General features: G+C 36.9%; 1 protein-coding gene across 1 annotated transcript in view; it reads right to left on the reverse strand.

Moving 5' to 3' along the window:
• Window positions 1–17,356, reverse strand: part of mtcl2 (microtubule crosslinking factor 2) — a 47,291-nt gene that overhangs the window by 25,326 nt on the left and 4,609 nt on the right. The window contains exon 2 of the mRNA XM_016243860.1: window positions 13,227–13,385. Within this exon, the coding sequence (XP_016099346.1) occupies window positions 13,227–13,385 (159 nt within the window). The remainder of the gene's footprint in view (window positions 1–13,226; window positions 13,386–17,356) is intronic.

Genomic DNA, 17,356 nt, shown 5'->3' on the forward strand with positions numbered 1-17,356 from the left:
GCTCACTTCTCAAGCCATTATATCTAAAACAGAAGATCCTAACTACAATCACACTTCACACACACAGCGCTTCTCCAAAAGCAATTTAGGAGCTTTGTCTGTAATGAACCCATCACATTTTACGATGACTCATAAATCTATATTTAAACCACAGGATTCCCATTTTTGAACGTGCTAAAATAATAAGAGTCTGCCGATTCCAACAAGCCATAATGAATAACCCTTTAACAGATCAGTGAGGTGTACAGACGCAGATGATTATTGATAGTTAGTCTTATGCAAAGGCAATGAAGCGAAGACTGTTATCCGTGCTCTATATAAATCAGTGCAGCAAAGTGCATGTTCATGCTTTTCTATAGCACTCAGTGTTTGCGTGTCATGAAAGTGAAAGATTGTTGGTTGACCCAGATGAGGTTCACAGGACATGGAGTTCCCAAGAGCCTGGATGTGAGTAGACATTTTATACAAGATCCGTCGCATACTCAAAATCAAAGCAACAGCTCAGGGGCAGATTTACCCATTAGGTAAAGGTTGGTGACCACCTTGGGCCCAAAAAGCCAAGGGCCCCCTAAAATGCTTTTCATATACGAGATGCGCATTAAGTGCAGATACGCAGACGGTCTGCATGTCCGCGATGAACATGCTTCTTGTGTATCCTGCCTGAAGCAAATGAACATATCATGCATCTGAAGCTGTAATTAAATACTGAGCAACAGTGCGTATTATATGCTTATTGTTTTAAATGCCGCTTACTCATTTATGAAAAGGACCCAAGTAGAGGACGCATACATTTTTGGTTGATATAATCCTTAGGTGTGTAAATGTATAATTTCCTTTTCATAATTTTTTTCAGTTTCACTTAAATTTGTAGTTAAAATAACTCAAATAAATTAAATTAGAACAAAAAAAAATTAGACAGCCTTTGGAGAGTGTAGGCAATTGGGCTATTTTTTTATTTATTTATGGGCTTTTTTGGGGGGGGGGGGGGCTATATATTTTCCCCTATATTTCTGACGTTCCAAAAGCGCCTCCTGTTGGCAGAGAATGTATGTTCATTTTCAATAATCCAGTCTGCTGTTTTTATTCAGACCAATACGAAAATCCACCCACATAGCCCCTTTTTAAATTAAGAGAATAATTTATACATCTGACTCATCCCTTTTCTTAAAATTTTTTTTAAAAATGGTTTAAAGGCTCAATTGTGAGGTTTATTGTTTTATAATTGATCTTGTTTTTGTGAAAATCTGTATCTCAACTGTAAATCAATTGTTATTTTGTGGTCTACAACATGAAAGAAAGCCATTATAGCATGTACATGAAAAAAGTAGAAACATTGGACACAACAATGGGGCACCATTGTGCAGCTGCAAGCATTACAACAAAAAAGGAACCTCAAGGTTGATCTAAGTAAATGTGTGCAAATGCATAGGCCCCATTCTTATATTTTGCCTAGGGCCCCCAATTCACTAAATCCGCCCCTGCAACAGCTTACTGGCCTGATTAGGAAGAAAGCGGAGGATCTGAGATCTAACAACTTAGCTTCACCTAAGAGACCTGTGAATTTGATCAGAGGAAATTAGGTGCTGCTTGTGTTGTGCAATGATGTAAAGTAGGGATGCACGATATATTGGCCACCATATCCCTATCGGCCGATAAATGTTAATTTTTCTGTTATCGTTATCGAACCGATAAGAGAATTTGGCCGATATCTTAAAGCCGATAAATAATGCATTATTGCAGAGACACTTCAGATGTGCACTGTTCACCATGATGGTTTTTAATTGCTTGAAATATTATTGGAATCACTTCGAAAAGGAAAATACAGTGAACTGCAACATGTGCAGGGCAAGTCTGTCATATTATAATGAGATCATTAGCTACTGTAAAATAATGTTATGGAATCTTTATTCGCCCGAGTTTCAGCACATTGTTATGGGAAGAGCGCATCCAACAGATCTACACCTTCATGACTAGCACAGTTAAGTTTGTTTGTGCATTTACAGCCTTTTGTGCATTTGTACATTGTAATATTGTTTATTTTATGCATATTAATCTGTTTTATCTCATATAGAATGCGTTTGGTTAAGCTAATAGAGGGCTTCAGTTCACCTGTGATCATCTTTAGCTCAGCGCATGCAGCTCAAACAGCAGCGCACAACATTAATAACTATGATTGGGACCGTCATATATATAACATTATAATGAGACCACTATTATAATAAAACGTTGTGAATTATTTCGGTTTGGTTTCCATGTTTCAGCTCGTCGTTGCGGGAAGAGCGCATCCACAACAGAAGTTACACATTCTGATTAGCACGTAACTTAGTTCGAGTTCACTTGTGCATTTGTGTTTTTTTGTACATATATAATTTGTAATATTATGTTTATGTTGTATTCATATCTGATTAATCTCATATTCATTCAGCTGCTCAGCTTCAGCGCACGCAGCTCGAACAGCAATGCACAACATTAGTAACTGTAATTGGAAATGTCATATACATAACATTATAAAGAGAATATTACCGTAATAAAAAAATTGTGAATTCTTTGGGTTTATTTGCCGTGTTTCAGCATGTTGTTATGGGAAGAACCAAGAGTGCGTCCAGGAGTTAGGCCTACACATCTGACTAGCGCGTAACTTAGTTCGAGTTCACTTGTGCATTTCTTTTTGTGCATATATAATTTATAATATTATGTTTATGTTGTCTAAAGACCTGATTCTTATATAGAATAATTAACCCGCTAACAAAGTGCTTCAGTTTAATGGTGTTCATTCTTCTCTGAACTCTTCAGCTACTATTGTAGTGCTACTTGTCACGAATTCGGTTCATGGACTTCCGTTTATTCACCACCAGATGTCACCCTTTCCATTACATTGACTCTCGCACTACACAAACTGTTGCATAGCACCCCAGACTACATTTCCCATCATTCTTTGCACAATTTGCACACTGCCCTGATTGCACTCATTGCACACAGCTGTTTCTAATTACCTCTTTCACTATATAACACCCACTCTAACCACCTTTCTCGGCTGAGTATTGTTTAGCCTGTACCCCTTTCCGAGTCTCTGTGTTTTCCTTGTTTTGCCTTGCCTTGCCTGTTTTTGCGGTTTTTGATCTTTGCCTGTTTTCTTGGATTTCTCCCTCTCGTCTCGCCCCTGTGATTCTGTCTGCTGATCGGTGACCTACGCTAGCCCTGTGACTATTCTTGTGTTTTGCCCGCAATATACCTGTTTGCCAGTGTTTTGCCCCTGCCCGTTTACCACGTCTCTTTAATAAAGCCTGCAGATGGATCCACATGTCTCACGTCTTGTCAGCCCCGTTACACTACTATTACTATTGTAGTGCTACTAATAGTGCTGCTATTTGAAATGGTGGTATTAATTTCAGATACTTCTTTTTAATATATATTAAATATTAATATAAATATTAATTAATATATTATTAATAATAACCACCACTTTTATTTGAATCATATTATTTTCATCAACAATATGTTTTAATTAAAATAATTTCATTATTGTCGGTGCAGAGGTTATTCCGTTTAATTTTTTTTACACTTAAGTAATGTTGTCCAGTGACTTGTTTGCATTATTTAAGCATTATTTGATTTATTTGTAAGGCTGCTTTATGTTTGATTTATGTTGAAGTGTTTAATGCCTTTTAATGGTGAGACTTTTTTGGTAATCAGGCTTTTAAAAATTATATAAAAATTTGGATTTAGATTTATCGGCCAACATATCAGTTATCGGCTTTCATATTTAAAGAAATATCGGTTATCGTTATTGGCCTACATTTTCATATCGGTGCATCCCTAATGTAAAGGCCTAAACGTGTAAATCTGGTAGCAGGAGTAAGGACTCGTTTTCTGTATGAACAAACGCTTCTTTTTCACTTTTTAACATCTCGCATATTATAAACAATATATATATACAAAAATGAATGTATTGTATTGAATGACTTGATTCAATAATATGGACTTTTTATCAATAGCATTGCAAATTAAATTAATTTATCCTCAGTCCTGTAGCAAATCAGCTCATGGAAAATATGAATAATTAACCATAACTAGTTATAATTAACTATTCATATTTTAGATCCACTGTAGATATTTAGCTGACCACTCAGGGTCAACCGTCTTGTCAATTCTAAGAACGTTAATTTCCTGGTTAAAGGAAATAACCTTCTTACTGCACAATTCTATAAGTTTGTAACGTAAATCTGCATGATTATTGACTGAGAAACACAAGTGGACAGGAGCTGCATGACCCAATTGAAATAGCACTGTAGATCAATACAAGCTCTCTGTGAGAAAAAGCTAGCACTTTCAACTGATTCTAAATCTTATAGCTCCTATTTAAGGTTGTAAAATACCTTTTTTAAGTTTGGGGTCAGTAATGTTTTTTTTTTTTTTTTATGATTTTCACCAAGGCATTTTTTGATCAAAAATACAGTAATATTGTGAAATATTATTACAATTTGAAATAACTGTTTTTTATTTAAATATATTTTAAAATATAATTTATTCCTGTGATTAAAGCTGAATTTTCAGCATCATTACTCCAGTCTTCTGTGTCACATGATCCTTCAGAAATCATGGGTCCTCATATGGCTTGTTAACTGAGGTTACAGAGTATTTGTCATATAAAAAGAGAATATATAGTGTGTTGGATTGGTCCAGACGCTACAGTCCTGAGAAACACAAGTGGACAGGAGCTGCATGACCCAATTGAAATAGCACTGTAGATCAATACAAGCTCTCTGTGAGAAAAAGCTAGCACTTTCAACTGATTCTAAATCTTATAGCTCCTATTTAAGGTTGTAAAATACCTTTTTTAAGTTTGGGGTCAGTAATGTTTTTTTTTTTTTTTTATGATTTTCACCAAGGCATTTTTTGATCAAAAATACAGTAATATTGTGAAATATTATTACAATTTGAAATAACTGTTTTCTATTTAAATATATTTTAAAATGTAATTTATTCTTATGTTAAGATGAATTTTCTGCATCATTATTCCAGTCTTCAGTGTCACATGTTCCTTCAGAAATCAATCTAATATGCTGATTTGCTGCTTGAAATATTTTTTTATAATTATCAATGTTGAAAGCAGTTGTGCTGCATAACATTTTTGTAGAAACCATCATGATACTTTGATAAAGTTCAAAAGAACAGCATTTATTTGAAAAAGAAATCTTTTGTAACATTATAAATGTTTTACTGTCACTTTTGAACAATTGGATGCATTCTTGCTGAATAAAAGTATTAAAAAATATATTATTGATACCAAACTTTCCAAAAATATGCCACTAGCATTAAACAATAATAATAAAAAAGAAATCAAATTAAAGTAAACTATTCACACAGATTAGTTAGTATGTACTTGTCTGGACAGTATTTCAAAGCTTGTCACAGCAGGGAACCTGACAGATCTAATCTTGTCCGACATGCTAAACTTCTTTCAAACAGCTGACCTCAGCTGGTTTCCACAGCCACAATCTTAATACATGACATGCTGCTCACCTAATGAAGTTTATGTGGAGATGTATCCAGGAAACAACTCAATTACACCGCCATTAAAAGCAGAAATAGACCAGCCAGTTGGTGTGTGCATGTGTGTTTTGAGTGTGTGCATGGGTTTTATAAATTACCTACATGCGCTGCAGCATTGTCACTATCAAATCGAATAACCTCTAGCTGCATTATATGTGTTTCTGTATGTGTGTCTATCAGATTTAAGGGTCCAGACATCAATCACATACATTTCCCTTTCTGCGCTTTCTTTGTCTGTCAGTTCTGCATAGTGCTGAGCTCCATTAAAAAGAGCTTGCCGCTAAATCCCTCCCTCCCTCCCTCCTAGCATCCTCTTGTTTGTTTTGCCTGTGCCATTTGTTCAGTCGTGTAATTCTCAAGTGGAGGCAGTTGGAGATTACAAGCTCCCTGTCTGATGTGTACAAACATGCACACACATACAGATCTAATAAGTGTTCGTATAACATCAGAGCCTTGGTTAAAGACAGATAATGGCTTTCATTTAAATGTGCAATTCTAAATCCTACTATTGTGACTTTTAATGTCAGATCATGTAAGCACTAATATCACAGACCCTTTTTTTAACCTGACCAACACTTCCACTGGGTTTGGTGATCGGTCATTCAAAAATAGCTGTTGCAAATGGCTCAAAAAAGAAAAGGTGGAAGACATGATAAATGACAAAAAACAACACCAGTCAATCAGTCTAGTCCTGTATGTGAACATGAGAAGATGTCATGCACACAGGCATCTGCTCTTGCCTTTAGTTTCCATAAATGCAGTAGAAGAGTGTATGACAAGCCAGAAAAAAATGTAAAACTAGGTTTAGCTCATTTGTTTAGGAATTACAATACTGTTCAAAAGTTTGGGGTTGGTAAGATTTTGTAATGCATTTATTTAATTAAAAATACAGTAAATTTCAAATAGCTGTTTTCTATTTTAATATATTTTAAAATGTAATTTACTGTATTTTTACAATTATTATTACATTTAGATATAATGCTGAATTTTCAGCATCATTGCTCCAGTCTTCAGTGTCACATGATCCTTCAGAAATCATTCTAATATGCTGATTTGCTGCTCAAGAAACATTTCTTATTAATATCAGTGTGTACATGGCTGTAGTTTAACCTATATAGTGCAGTCCAGGCCTGAATGTGTGTGTTCATGAGCTTTGCATGCTTCAGCCTTGCGTGTCTTGTGTCGTATGTTCCTTTTTTCATGCAAACCTTTACTAGAGCATGAAATCACCTCTCACTCCCTGAGGAAAGAACATGTATCTATATGAGGATGTGTGTCAGAGTAAACAAGGGGTTGGTTGCACTTCCTGTAATACAGGAATACAGGTACAATATTAACACTGGTGTTTGCTAAGGCAAACCTCAATATTACTCTTCATGCTTAATCATTCAGTAGAAATTTGGACAAACTCCTAACTCCAAGTAGTAAACTCTGTGCTAAGAACATGAATGATACCCCTTGTGAAAAAGAAGTGTGTTTAGTTGTATTAATTGTGATTTGAAGCTTTACTTTAAAGTTCAACTTACTGCATTTAAATAAATTTAATCTATAATGTATTTTAATTTTATAGCAGTTAACATGCAATTATGTGTCCAAAAACATTACAGTCAGTTCACACTTAAGTATATTATATTAAAATATATTATTTATTTCATAAGTACTATGAAAAAGTATGCTTAAGTGTGCTTTTTCACAAAGGACTTCTTGGTTTTTGAGAAAATAAACCTATCCAGGTCACACATGTGAGTGTATATGTGTGTGATTCTCACTTGCTTTTATTCTCTTATTTTTCCCATCATGTTCCAAACCAGTACAAAACCTCGAATGCATGTGCTTTGATGCTGCTGTACAGGCCAGACCATACAATACAGAGAAACACAGCAAACACAGCTGCCAAGCCTTCCCAGCCTCAAGACCTCACAAACCAGCAGCTATTGTGCCTGCCTTTGTGTTATTTAGAGTAATGTAAATATTGGATACAATGAAAACTGGATATTGTAAATATCTGAGAGTCTGAGAACACTCGCTTTATTATGACTGTGTGCATTGTGCGTTCACGAATCTAATTCACTGAATAGTATTATAATAGACAGAATAGGGCAATTTGAAATACAACACTATAACCACACAAACAAGAACTACAAAGTATCATGGTACAGGACGTTCTACCAGGGTTATTGGACCATTTATGTACCATTAGTATCTTCAAGGTACCTTAGAGTACCATGTAAAGACCATTGTACATGAATATATTGCTCATTCAGTACCTTCCAACACCATCACTGTACCATGATAAGGCCACTGTAAGGGAAAAGTAAATCAATTTGTCTTGAAATGACAAGGTGCATCTATCTGGAAATGGTTTCTTATAAAAGCTCATAGCACTGTGCTTACTGACCTATGACTGTTCTCGTAATCGTCAAATAGTCTGTGAGTCAGCGGGTCAGCATTTCATTACTCTAGTTCTGCAAAAACAGAGTTACATGACCATCTGCTGAATCCCACATCATCTCTCAAACTTTCAGGGAGTTTTTGGAGATCTCTGAATATTCCCAAGCTTTTCACGACAAGGTAAGCGAGGGTTTTAAAGTTTAAATAGCCCTGACACATGACTCCGTTGAATGTCTGTCTCAAAGATAGTGTTTTCTACATCTAGTGTTTGTTTCCGTCAGAGCGGCTGACATTGAGTTAATGAAGCCTGCTTCAGTGTCCCTGCACTTCCTTTCTTTCTCAGGGTTTCCCCTTCAGAACAAAACAAAGATAGCAGCTTCCTGAAGAATATAAATAAAGATTCCGTCAGGACTGTTTCCTCTAGCACAGTCTAGAAGGGCTCTGGATCAACAAATAAGCTGTATATGGATAATCCCATTAATATGTGAGACACATTGGGCTCTGAATGATAAATGAACACATGAGCTATGAGTATGAATGCATATTTGGAGAAAGAAACAGCAGTTATAAGGTTGTGCTCTTATCCTAACCTTTTACTGTACTGAAGCCCAGATTGGGAGAATGTCATATGGTCAGATGAAACCAAAATATAACTTTTTGGTAAAAAAACACCTGTAAAACAGCCCCTATAAAACAGCCCCTCCACATAGCAACCACCATCAGAAGGCCATAAACACACACAAACACACCCTCTTACACTCCCAGCAGCAGTAGACATGTGAACCTAATCACCCTTGAGACTTCACGCCAGCTGTAGTACCGATCGATACTGGTTGCGTGTTAAACGAAGTATTGAGAGAGAGTTTGAGAAAGAGGGATGGAGTATAACGAGATTGAAAAGCATCTTTAGGACTGGAAAAAAGAGGACTTTTGGGGTGGAGTTTTATCTAGATTTAAAAAAGCCTACAACAGCAAGCTTTCATTTTGAGTGTTTATTTTTCTGTAACACAAAGCACCCTAACAAAAAACAAAAACAAAACAAAAAAAACTATTTAAAAAAATAAAAACCTGTAAAACAGCCCCTATAAAACAGCCCCTCCACATAGCGACCACCATCTGAAGGCCATAAACACACACAAACACACCCTCTTACACTCCCAGCAGCAGTAGACATGTGAACCTAATCACCCTTGAGACTTCACGCCAGCTGTAGTACCGATCGATACTGGTTGCGTGTTAAACGAAGTATTGAGAGAGAGTTTGAGAAAGAGGGATGGAGTATAACGAGATTGAAAAGCATCTTTAGGACTGGAAAAAAGAGGACTTTTGGGGTGGAGTTTTATCTAGATTTAAAAAAGCCTACAACAGCAAGCTTTCATTTTGAGTGTTTATTTTTCTGTAACACAAAGCACCCTAACAAAAAACAAAAACAAAACAAAAAAAACTATTTAAAAAAATAAAAATAAAATAAACAAATGTGATGTTTCACACAAGGGATTCTGGGAATGTACTGTTTTTCTTACCATAATTCTTACTAGTAAAAAATACAAATTTTACAGTATTTTACAGTAAAATTACATATTATGCGATATGTATGATAACTTACAGTTAACCAAGTAGATAAGTTTTAACTGTATCCTTTTTTTGTTTACAGTGTGCCATTGTTGCAGAAATATACTTATTTGGAGATGATGTGAAAACATTTGTGCGCCTAAATGGTGCTGAACTGCTGATCCATGTTTGTAGTGATAGAACAGATGAAATATGTCTATAATATAAGTCAAAAATAATGTACAGGCAATCCTTATCAGGAACGTCATGTAAGTTTATTAAAGGGGTCCTATTATGCTCTTTTACAAAGTCTTGATTTTGTTTTGGGGGTGTATTAGAACAGGCTCTCATACTAGGTTGTTCGAAAAACACATTATTTTTCACATATTTTACATTATTACAACTAGAGGTCGACCGATAGTGGATTTTGCCGATACCAATAGCTAAGTTGGACCACACTGGCCGATACCAATTAATTAACCGATAGTTTTTAAAATGGATACTGAACAAAAACTAAAATAATGCTTTATTAAAAAAACAGTACTGAACCCTACTAGTAGTAGTAGTAGTAGTAGTAATAATAATAAAAATGTTGAAATTAACACACTCTAACAAGGAACAATACTTTCATTACACAGCTTTCATTAATCTGTTTAATGAATTTCTCTTATTTTAGTGTTACCATTTCATTTCAACTTTCATGCTTAAAGATGCACATCTTTAAATATATACACAAAGGCCATAGCATTAAAATGATATACATATGGATATTGTATGTATACTCTCACACTTTAACTTCTTCTATTCTTGAACACTTGATGATTATCTAATTAAAATAAAAGCGCAGCGCTGGGTCTAGGAGAACTCACCGGTATCACACACACTCTGGACGTGTCGCGTTCAATTCGAGCAGCGGTCTAAAACAGTTTATTTAATCACCAAACGGACACAAGTTTACTTCAAGAATGAACGAACAATAAGGCATAGATGAGTTTGAAGTTCGGTGTTTAAAAAACGGAGCAAACGGAAAGAGAAAGCGCAATCTATATTATAGCTCTATAAATGAAGCATTAACAACAATTCGGGACAAATATAATGTAATTTAATGGAAAACTATGTGAATGACGCTCTGGCGCGGCAGGATTTTCTGTCGGCTGCATTTAAATCTGCGTCTGAAGTTTCCCGCTCTGTTCAGCATGCAGTATCACGTGTCTAAACAAATAGCACGTGCTGTCAGTGATTTCAACCCCTAGAGGCCGCTCTTGTACTGTATAATGACAGCAGACCCTTCTCAGCCGTTCCAGCAACCCGGAAAACTATCGGCATGGATTTTTGCCGATAACCGATAGTTTTTTGCTGGAACAAAATCGGCAAAACCGATACATCGGTCGACCTCTAATTACAACACCTCTCTCCCCAGTCTGGCATGAACAGCTCGAATAGTTCCTGTATCAAATGAAGGCCCACCTTCTGAAAAACGAAATGTGCTGTGATTGGTTAGCTGGGCCAGTGTGTGTTGTGATTGGCAGCACTCAGCACCTGGTCGGGAAATGTCACGCCCCCTTACCATAGCCACCTGCGAGCTTCAGTGTAAATATTGCATCAAAATCAAATCAATTTTAGCGTGATTTAACCCGGATGATTGTAACCACTCTAAGTTCGTCTGCTTTGGGAAAGCTAGCGTGTCTCTGACATAGTGATGACACTTGTTGCCTTCTCTAGTGCAGCTCAACCAGGTCTCGTCCCATTCGTCGATATTTGTGATATCACAAATCCCAGAAAATATGTGTTGTGGTCCAAACGAGTCGTTCGTTGTAGTTTTTGAAAAATGATTTCTGTTCAATAAAATATCTCCTTTTGAAGTGGACTTTGAGCTTCGTAACTTTGCAGATCTTTTTTATGCTCAAACAGCAACATTACAGACTAACTAAAGTTGAAAAAGTGAAAAAGCATAATAGGACCCCTTTAAAGAAATTACCAATAATTAATAAATACGTTTTAATTATTTTATACAGAAAAACATAAAACTAGCATGGCTACATAGAAAATCTGTATCTGTCAATTACAAATACAGTTGAGCTGTCATTATACAAAAATATTTCACTGCAGAATGCCATGATTAGCCCATCAGAATCTTTTTTTTTTTGGTCTAATGTTATACATCTCTTTCATCCTGTACTTTGTTAACTTGTATGTGTATGTATGTCAAAGTGAGATATCGTGTTCAATCAGCCAGATCATCAGATCATCTTGCTTTTCATGTAATGATCCATTGTTTCTTCCCATTTGAGTTATCTGTTGTCTGAAAGGCTCTACTGGCTCTTTTCTGGAAGTTCAGTTGAGGATGAACTCTCGCTGTGTACCATAAGTGCCCACTATGCCAAGAATTCAGTCCTCAACAACAGAGAGCGGCACGCATCCTGCCCTGGGCTTTCAGCCAATAAGAATGCAGAGCAAACCTGTGAGCCGACCCATAGCAGAGCAGCCGAGCGAATCAGAGCACTGGCATTGACTATCACAGCGGTATACAACACCCCGTAAAATGATTCTCAAAGAAAAGAGTGGACCAACCAATAATAACCATTGCTTCATACAATAATGCATTCATCACTTTCAATCATGCAGCAGACATTGCTAATAGAGCACAGACCATCCTGACAATGATCCATTACTCACAAGACAAAGAAACATTTATTACCGAAAGAATGCAGGCCAAAATAGAGAATTAGCCAAACACAAGTAGCATGCTTTATGTTCCTCCTCGTTAAACTGTCAGTAAAGAAAATCTAATGCTAAATTCATGTGCTCCCCATCCACCCTCAAACCCACCCACCTGAGCTGACATTTACACAGAGAGAGTCAACAGATCGGTCCGAGCGAAGGGCTCTCAGCTCCTGCTGTAACACACATAGAGCTTTGACTACAGCAAAGCTCTGCACCTCAAGTTAAACGAAAGTGTCAACATTAAGAGTTCTGCCCCAAGCCAAATTAAGTACAATTAATGATCCCATTTTCCCCCAATTAGCAACTTCTTACAGAACTCACACTAATTTCCCACCCTGCAGCTAAAATCGCCAAAAACGAACAATTTCAAATCCAAATGGCCTACATCTGTGGTCAGAGACATGTGACTTAAATTCTATATTAATCAATACAGGCTTACGCACTATATTACTTGGCAGAAGAATGGCTTATTTAGGTTATTATTATTAGTGTTGAATTCTAAGGCAAGCAACATTATTTTTATTAGGAATAATACCTCAAACTCTGCGATTTGTCACCAAACAGTTTTTTGCCCAGTGAAACAAGCTATAGAAAATCCCCCAAAATCCCATAGACCTACAATGAAGGAAGGACCTGAGTCATATTTAGGGACCACAACATCATAGAGATTTAGAGGTGGGATCTTTTCACTTAGGCCAGTAAATAACCACCTAGCAACCACCTAGCATTGCCTAATAGCACATAGCAATGCTTTAACAACCACTCAGATTCACTTTATCAACCACATATCAATTCTCTGGTAGCACCCAGACCCACCCTAGCAGTATCTTTTCTTCAGTTTCATAATGCATAACAACACAACACTATGGTAAAATTCACAGCCACTCATTGCATTTCCAACAAATTTGATATGTGTCATACTTAAGAGTATCTACAGCTCATTTTAAAGCCCACTTGGTATCTACTCAACATCCTGAAAGTTTCTAAAATGATCAGTTATCTCTCACCTCTCTGGCCTTCTCCATCTCCGCTTGCAGGACCTGCTTGGCCACCTCCAGATCCTGTAGTTTCACCCTCAGCTCCTCGTTCTCCTGCTCCAGACGAGATCTCTTCTTCTCCACAGCATCCAGCTCATTGTGCAGACGGATGGACACGTCTTTTGACACCTAAAACAATGACAACAGTTTTTATGAGGGGAGCATTAAAAATATTCTTTGAAAAAAGGTATTCTGTGAGCTGCCTACAAAGACAAGCTTAGTGAAAAATAATACAAGATGGTGAACAAGGCAAGAGAAAAATATATATGTATTTTAATATTACAGAAATGGTAATAAACATAATTCATTCAATGCTGATAAATACAGAAAAAATTTTCACTGTACTGTTAAATACTGGTTAAAAATATTGCACGCTGTAGTAATTAATCCTATCATAAAATGCTTCCTCTTTTTACTTTTAGCTTTGCCAGTAAAAAGTACTGAAGATGGTTGGTTCATAAGTCTATGATTCATGTCTCCCTGAAGGTAGAGGAAAGCTCATTAAAAGTGGATGATCATAAAGCTGCAGTTACTTCTTAAGGAGGCAATTATCTGTGTTGGGCAAACAAAGACAGAGAATCCAAACCCATCTCTACTCGCATACCAGATACACGCACACTGGTGTTTGGAGCATTTTAGCAACACAAGACCATTTTTCATTACTGACAATGTTGGTATGTTTCTATAGGGCACATACAGTATAAAGGAAGGATGTAGGTTTGTGTGAGAGGAATGAGGAAAGAGAGGGCAGCAGTCACTGAATGGGGTAAATGGGGATTGTGAAGGGCTAGGAGGAGAAACACAGTCCCTGTTTGTGAGCGAGCGCTTTCTCCTCTCTGTGTGTCTGAACCACAGCTAAGGCGCAGCTGGGTACCCACAATGCTCCTCTGTACCAACACCATGCTCTAATTCATATCAGATCCCTCCATTTCTTATTCTTTCTTTTTCTTTATCTCACCAACAGCCTCTCTGCCTTGTTTCATCGATCTTTTCTTCAATTTCTCTTTGTCAGGAGCTATAAACTCCTTTGTTTATCTGTCAATGTTGTGGAAGAAACTAACTAAAAGCAGCAAAACTACTAACTTAACCACATTTTCAGTAGTTACAGTAGTTGTTTTCAAATCAGCTTAACAACACTTCCAGTACAAGCTATTTTCCCCAAAATGTTGTGCTGTGGTATGATAAAATGGTGTTTGCTGTTTTGATGTTGTAGCATATTGGACATGCAATATTAGTCACATTAAAAACATTTTTACAGTAAAAAAAATGTTCTGTGCATATATGGTACACTACATTATCTTACAATGTATGGTGAAAATTGTGAAAATTATATTTAGAATATAAAGGCTATGAACTAGTACTAAGTGCTATACTGTATATAATATTATTAAATCTACCATTTTATAGGTAAAATATTAACTATTTATTGACATATTGACTATTTACTGATAAACAATAATAGTATATTCCCAGACGTCTATGTGTGACCCATATCATTTATTTGCTTCCTATTTTTGTTATTAATTATGCAATTTTGTATTTTAGTTCATGTTTATTGCATTATTTCATATTGTCATGTAAGTTACTCTGATGGTGTTTTGTCACAGTTCCTAAAAAAACATTTTTAATGAACTGTAAACATTTTTAAATATCTATATGCTGTTAAATATCCAATACTATTTTGGATTATTTATTAAAATATCAAAGACATATTCAGGTATTAACTGTAAAATATACAGTTATCAAAACACCATCATTAAAGCCTGAAACATTTTTATTTACTCTGTTTTTTACAATAAAGTTCCAGCAACCACAGCTTTTGGTTTTTTAATGTAACTACAAGAGTTTTTATATAGTATAAGTCTTTCATGATATAGTATAAAATGTGTTTCTAAACCACAGGCCCAGGGTTTTATGGTAAGTGTGTGTCTGTATTGTCACACAAAAGCTTATCAGAGCTCCATAAGTGTCTGTGGGTCCCAGATTATTTGCATTCACTCCTCCCTCCATTCTCTCTGGACGCCACCCACCTGCCTTTGTCTGACAATAATGTCACGGCCTGTTGTCATTTTTACATGCAAAAGGAGATAGACACCTCTAGATCCACAGGGAAGGGACAGTGAAGCACTGCAATGTTATGCGTGAGTGTGTGTGTGTTTAGGTGCTTTGTTGTCCGCCCCTCACACCACAGCCTGATGTGGAAAAAGCTGCCATATCTGAGCAAACGCAGAAATCACCAATAATGGCTCATTTGCATATGGCCATGACTGTTTGTCAGCAGAACTTGGTCACACATGTAAATGGCTCTGTGGAATTTGTTTGTCTTTGGGTTTGATTATGTGTGTGTGTCGCTCCTCTCTGATCCTGCTTTTCAGGATTGCTCCGCCTCTCTGCTGTGCAAACGGTCGTTTTAAATGACTTCCCTCCAGATCTGTATCTGGTTGCATCTGCGGGACAACAGCCCGGGCACATTCACACTATAAACTCAACCTTACCCTGCTTAGAAAAAAAACAAGCTGCCCTTTGTTTAACCTCTAAGCACACATGCAGCTCAGATGAGCCATATGAAGACAGTCCAAGGGCACCAGATACTGTTGTGTTGAAAGAAACCCATTAACATAGTTTTACTACATTTTTAAATGGACTGACACTTTAAATGCAGCTTCCAGCCATATGTCACTCGAGTGCATTTTACAAATCCTGCCTTTGCAGCTCACACGCGAGTAATAGAATCAACATAAAATGGCATTTGCAAACCCTTTTACTTACATAATGTGATGCATTTCTGAGTGAAACGGGATATTCAGTGAGATAAAATGTAGGGCAAGTAAATGGAGACTTTAGCCTAAGTCTCCTGCTTCTCCATTTTTTATTCTAGAAAAGAGACCCTAGTTATCTCAAATGTGCCTCCTCTAGAGTTTCTTCTCAGCTTAGGATCTGATTTTTAAAGCAGGGCTTTGTCTTGCTCTGTAGCTGTTTGACGTGTGAATGCAGCACATGGCTGATTATGCATGTGCACTCCTCACATAGATGATAATGCGACTCGAGTCACTCGACCGCGTGTGGACCAAGCCAGCTACACAATGAGGAGGTATTCATTACTATGTGTCTCTTTCTCTCTCCTCTTATCTCCAGGATGCTGCTGCTAAGCTGATATCTGAACAGGCGAGGGCCAAAATGACCAAACCGTATTTTCCTTGCTTATCATCATCTGTCACCCTCACTTCCTCTTTATTATTCTCATTTTGACCAGAGAATTATTTTTTCTGCTCAGGGATTGCTCTTTTACAGCCCAGGAGACTCAATGCAGGTCTCATTATGAAGTATACTTCAGTTGTTCAATTTTGTGCATATGCTAGGTTATACATACAGTGCATGTGGCATAAATTTCATCATCAGCACAGTACGTTTTTTTAACCGTGTGTTCTCTGTACGGTCATCTTGCATATGCACTTTGGCGCTACTCGAGTGCTGCAGCAATGATGTATTTTTGTGGGTTTTACAAAAACCCTATAGGATTGCCATTGGATTATTGCAGAAAATGAGCTTAAAGGGTTACGATATTTACACGTTTTGATCATCGTGATAATCTTCACAAATGAGCACAACTTTCACGAATTCTGAAACCTTAATACAATCACCAGAAATAAAAAGCTAAACAAAGGTTTGAAACAAACCACACCATGGTCACATGACGTCAACGTCACCATCACTCTTGTCTTAGCAAACCTGAACTGAAAAATGAGACATTGTTGAGATCTGTTATGAGTGATTCAGTTTTGACGCACTAGTTTATCAGAACGTCCTGGTTTTTGCTTCCTACATCTGTAATCATTCTCTCTGTTTCTCAGCTGTTGTTTTGCATGAGCACATGGCTGAAGAAGCTCAGATGGATAACTCCAAACCCAGTTTCATAAGCCACAGCAGCTGATGAGAAGGTGTGGAGCTGTTTTCCGTCCTTCCCTTGACAGATCTGGGAGACGTTGCTCTCACTGGATGAGAAATGAGGCCAGTGCTTCAGAGAGCAGGAAATGGTGCAGGGATCTTACAAACATTCAGATCCTCCATCAACCCTTTTCACCCCCACCCCCTCCTGACCA

This window comes from Sinocyclocheilus grahami, unplaced genomic scaffold (genome assembly GCF_001515645.1).
Source record: "Sinocyclocheilus grahami isolate Dianchi unplaced genomic scaffold, SAMN03320097.WGS_v1.1 scaffold703.1, whole genome shotgun sequence".
Taxonomy (NCBI): Eukaryota; Metazoa; Chordata; class Actinopteri; order Cypriniformes; family Cyprinidae; genus Sinocyclocheilus; species Sinocyclocheilus grahami.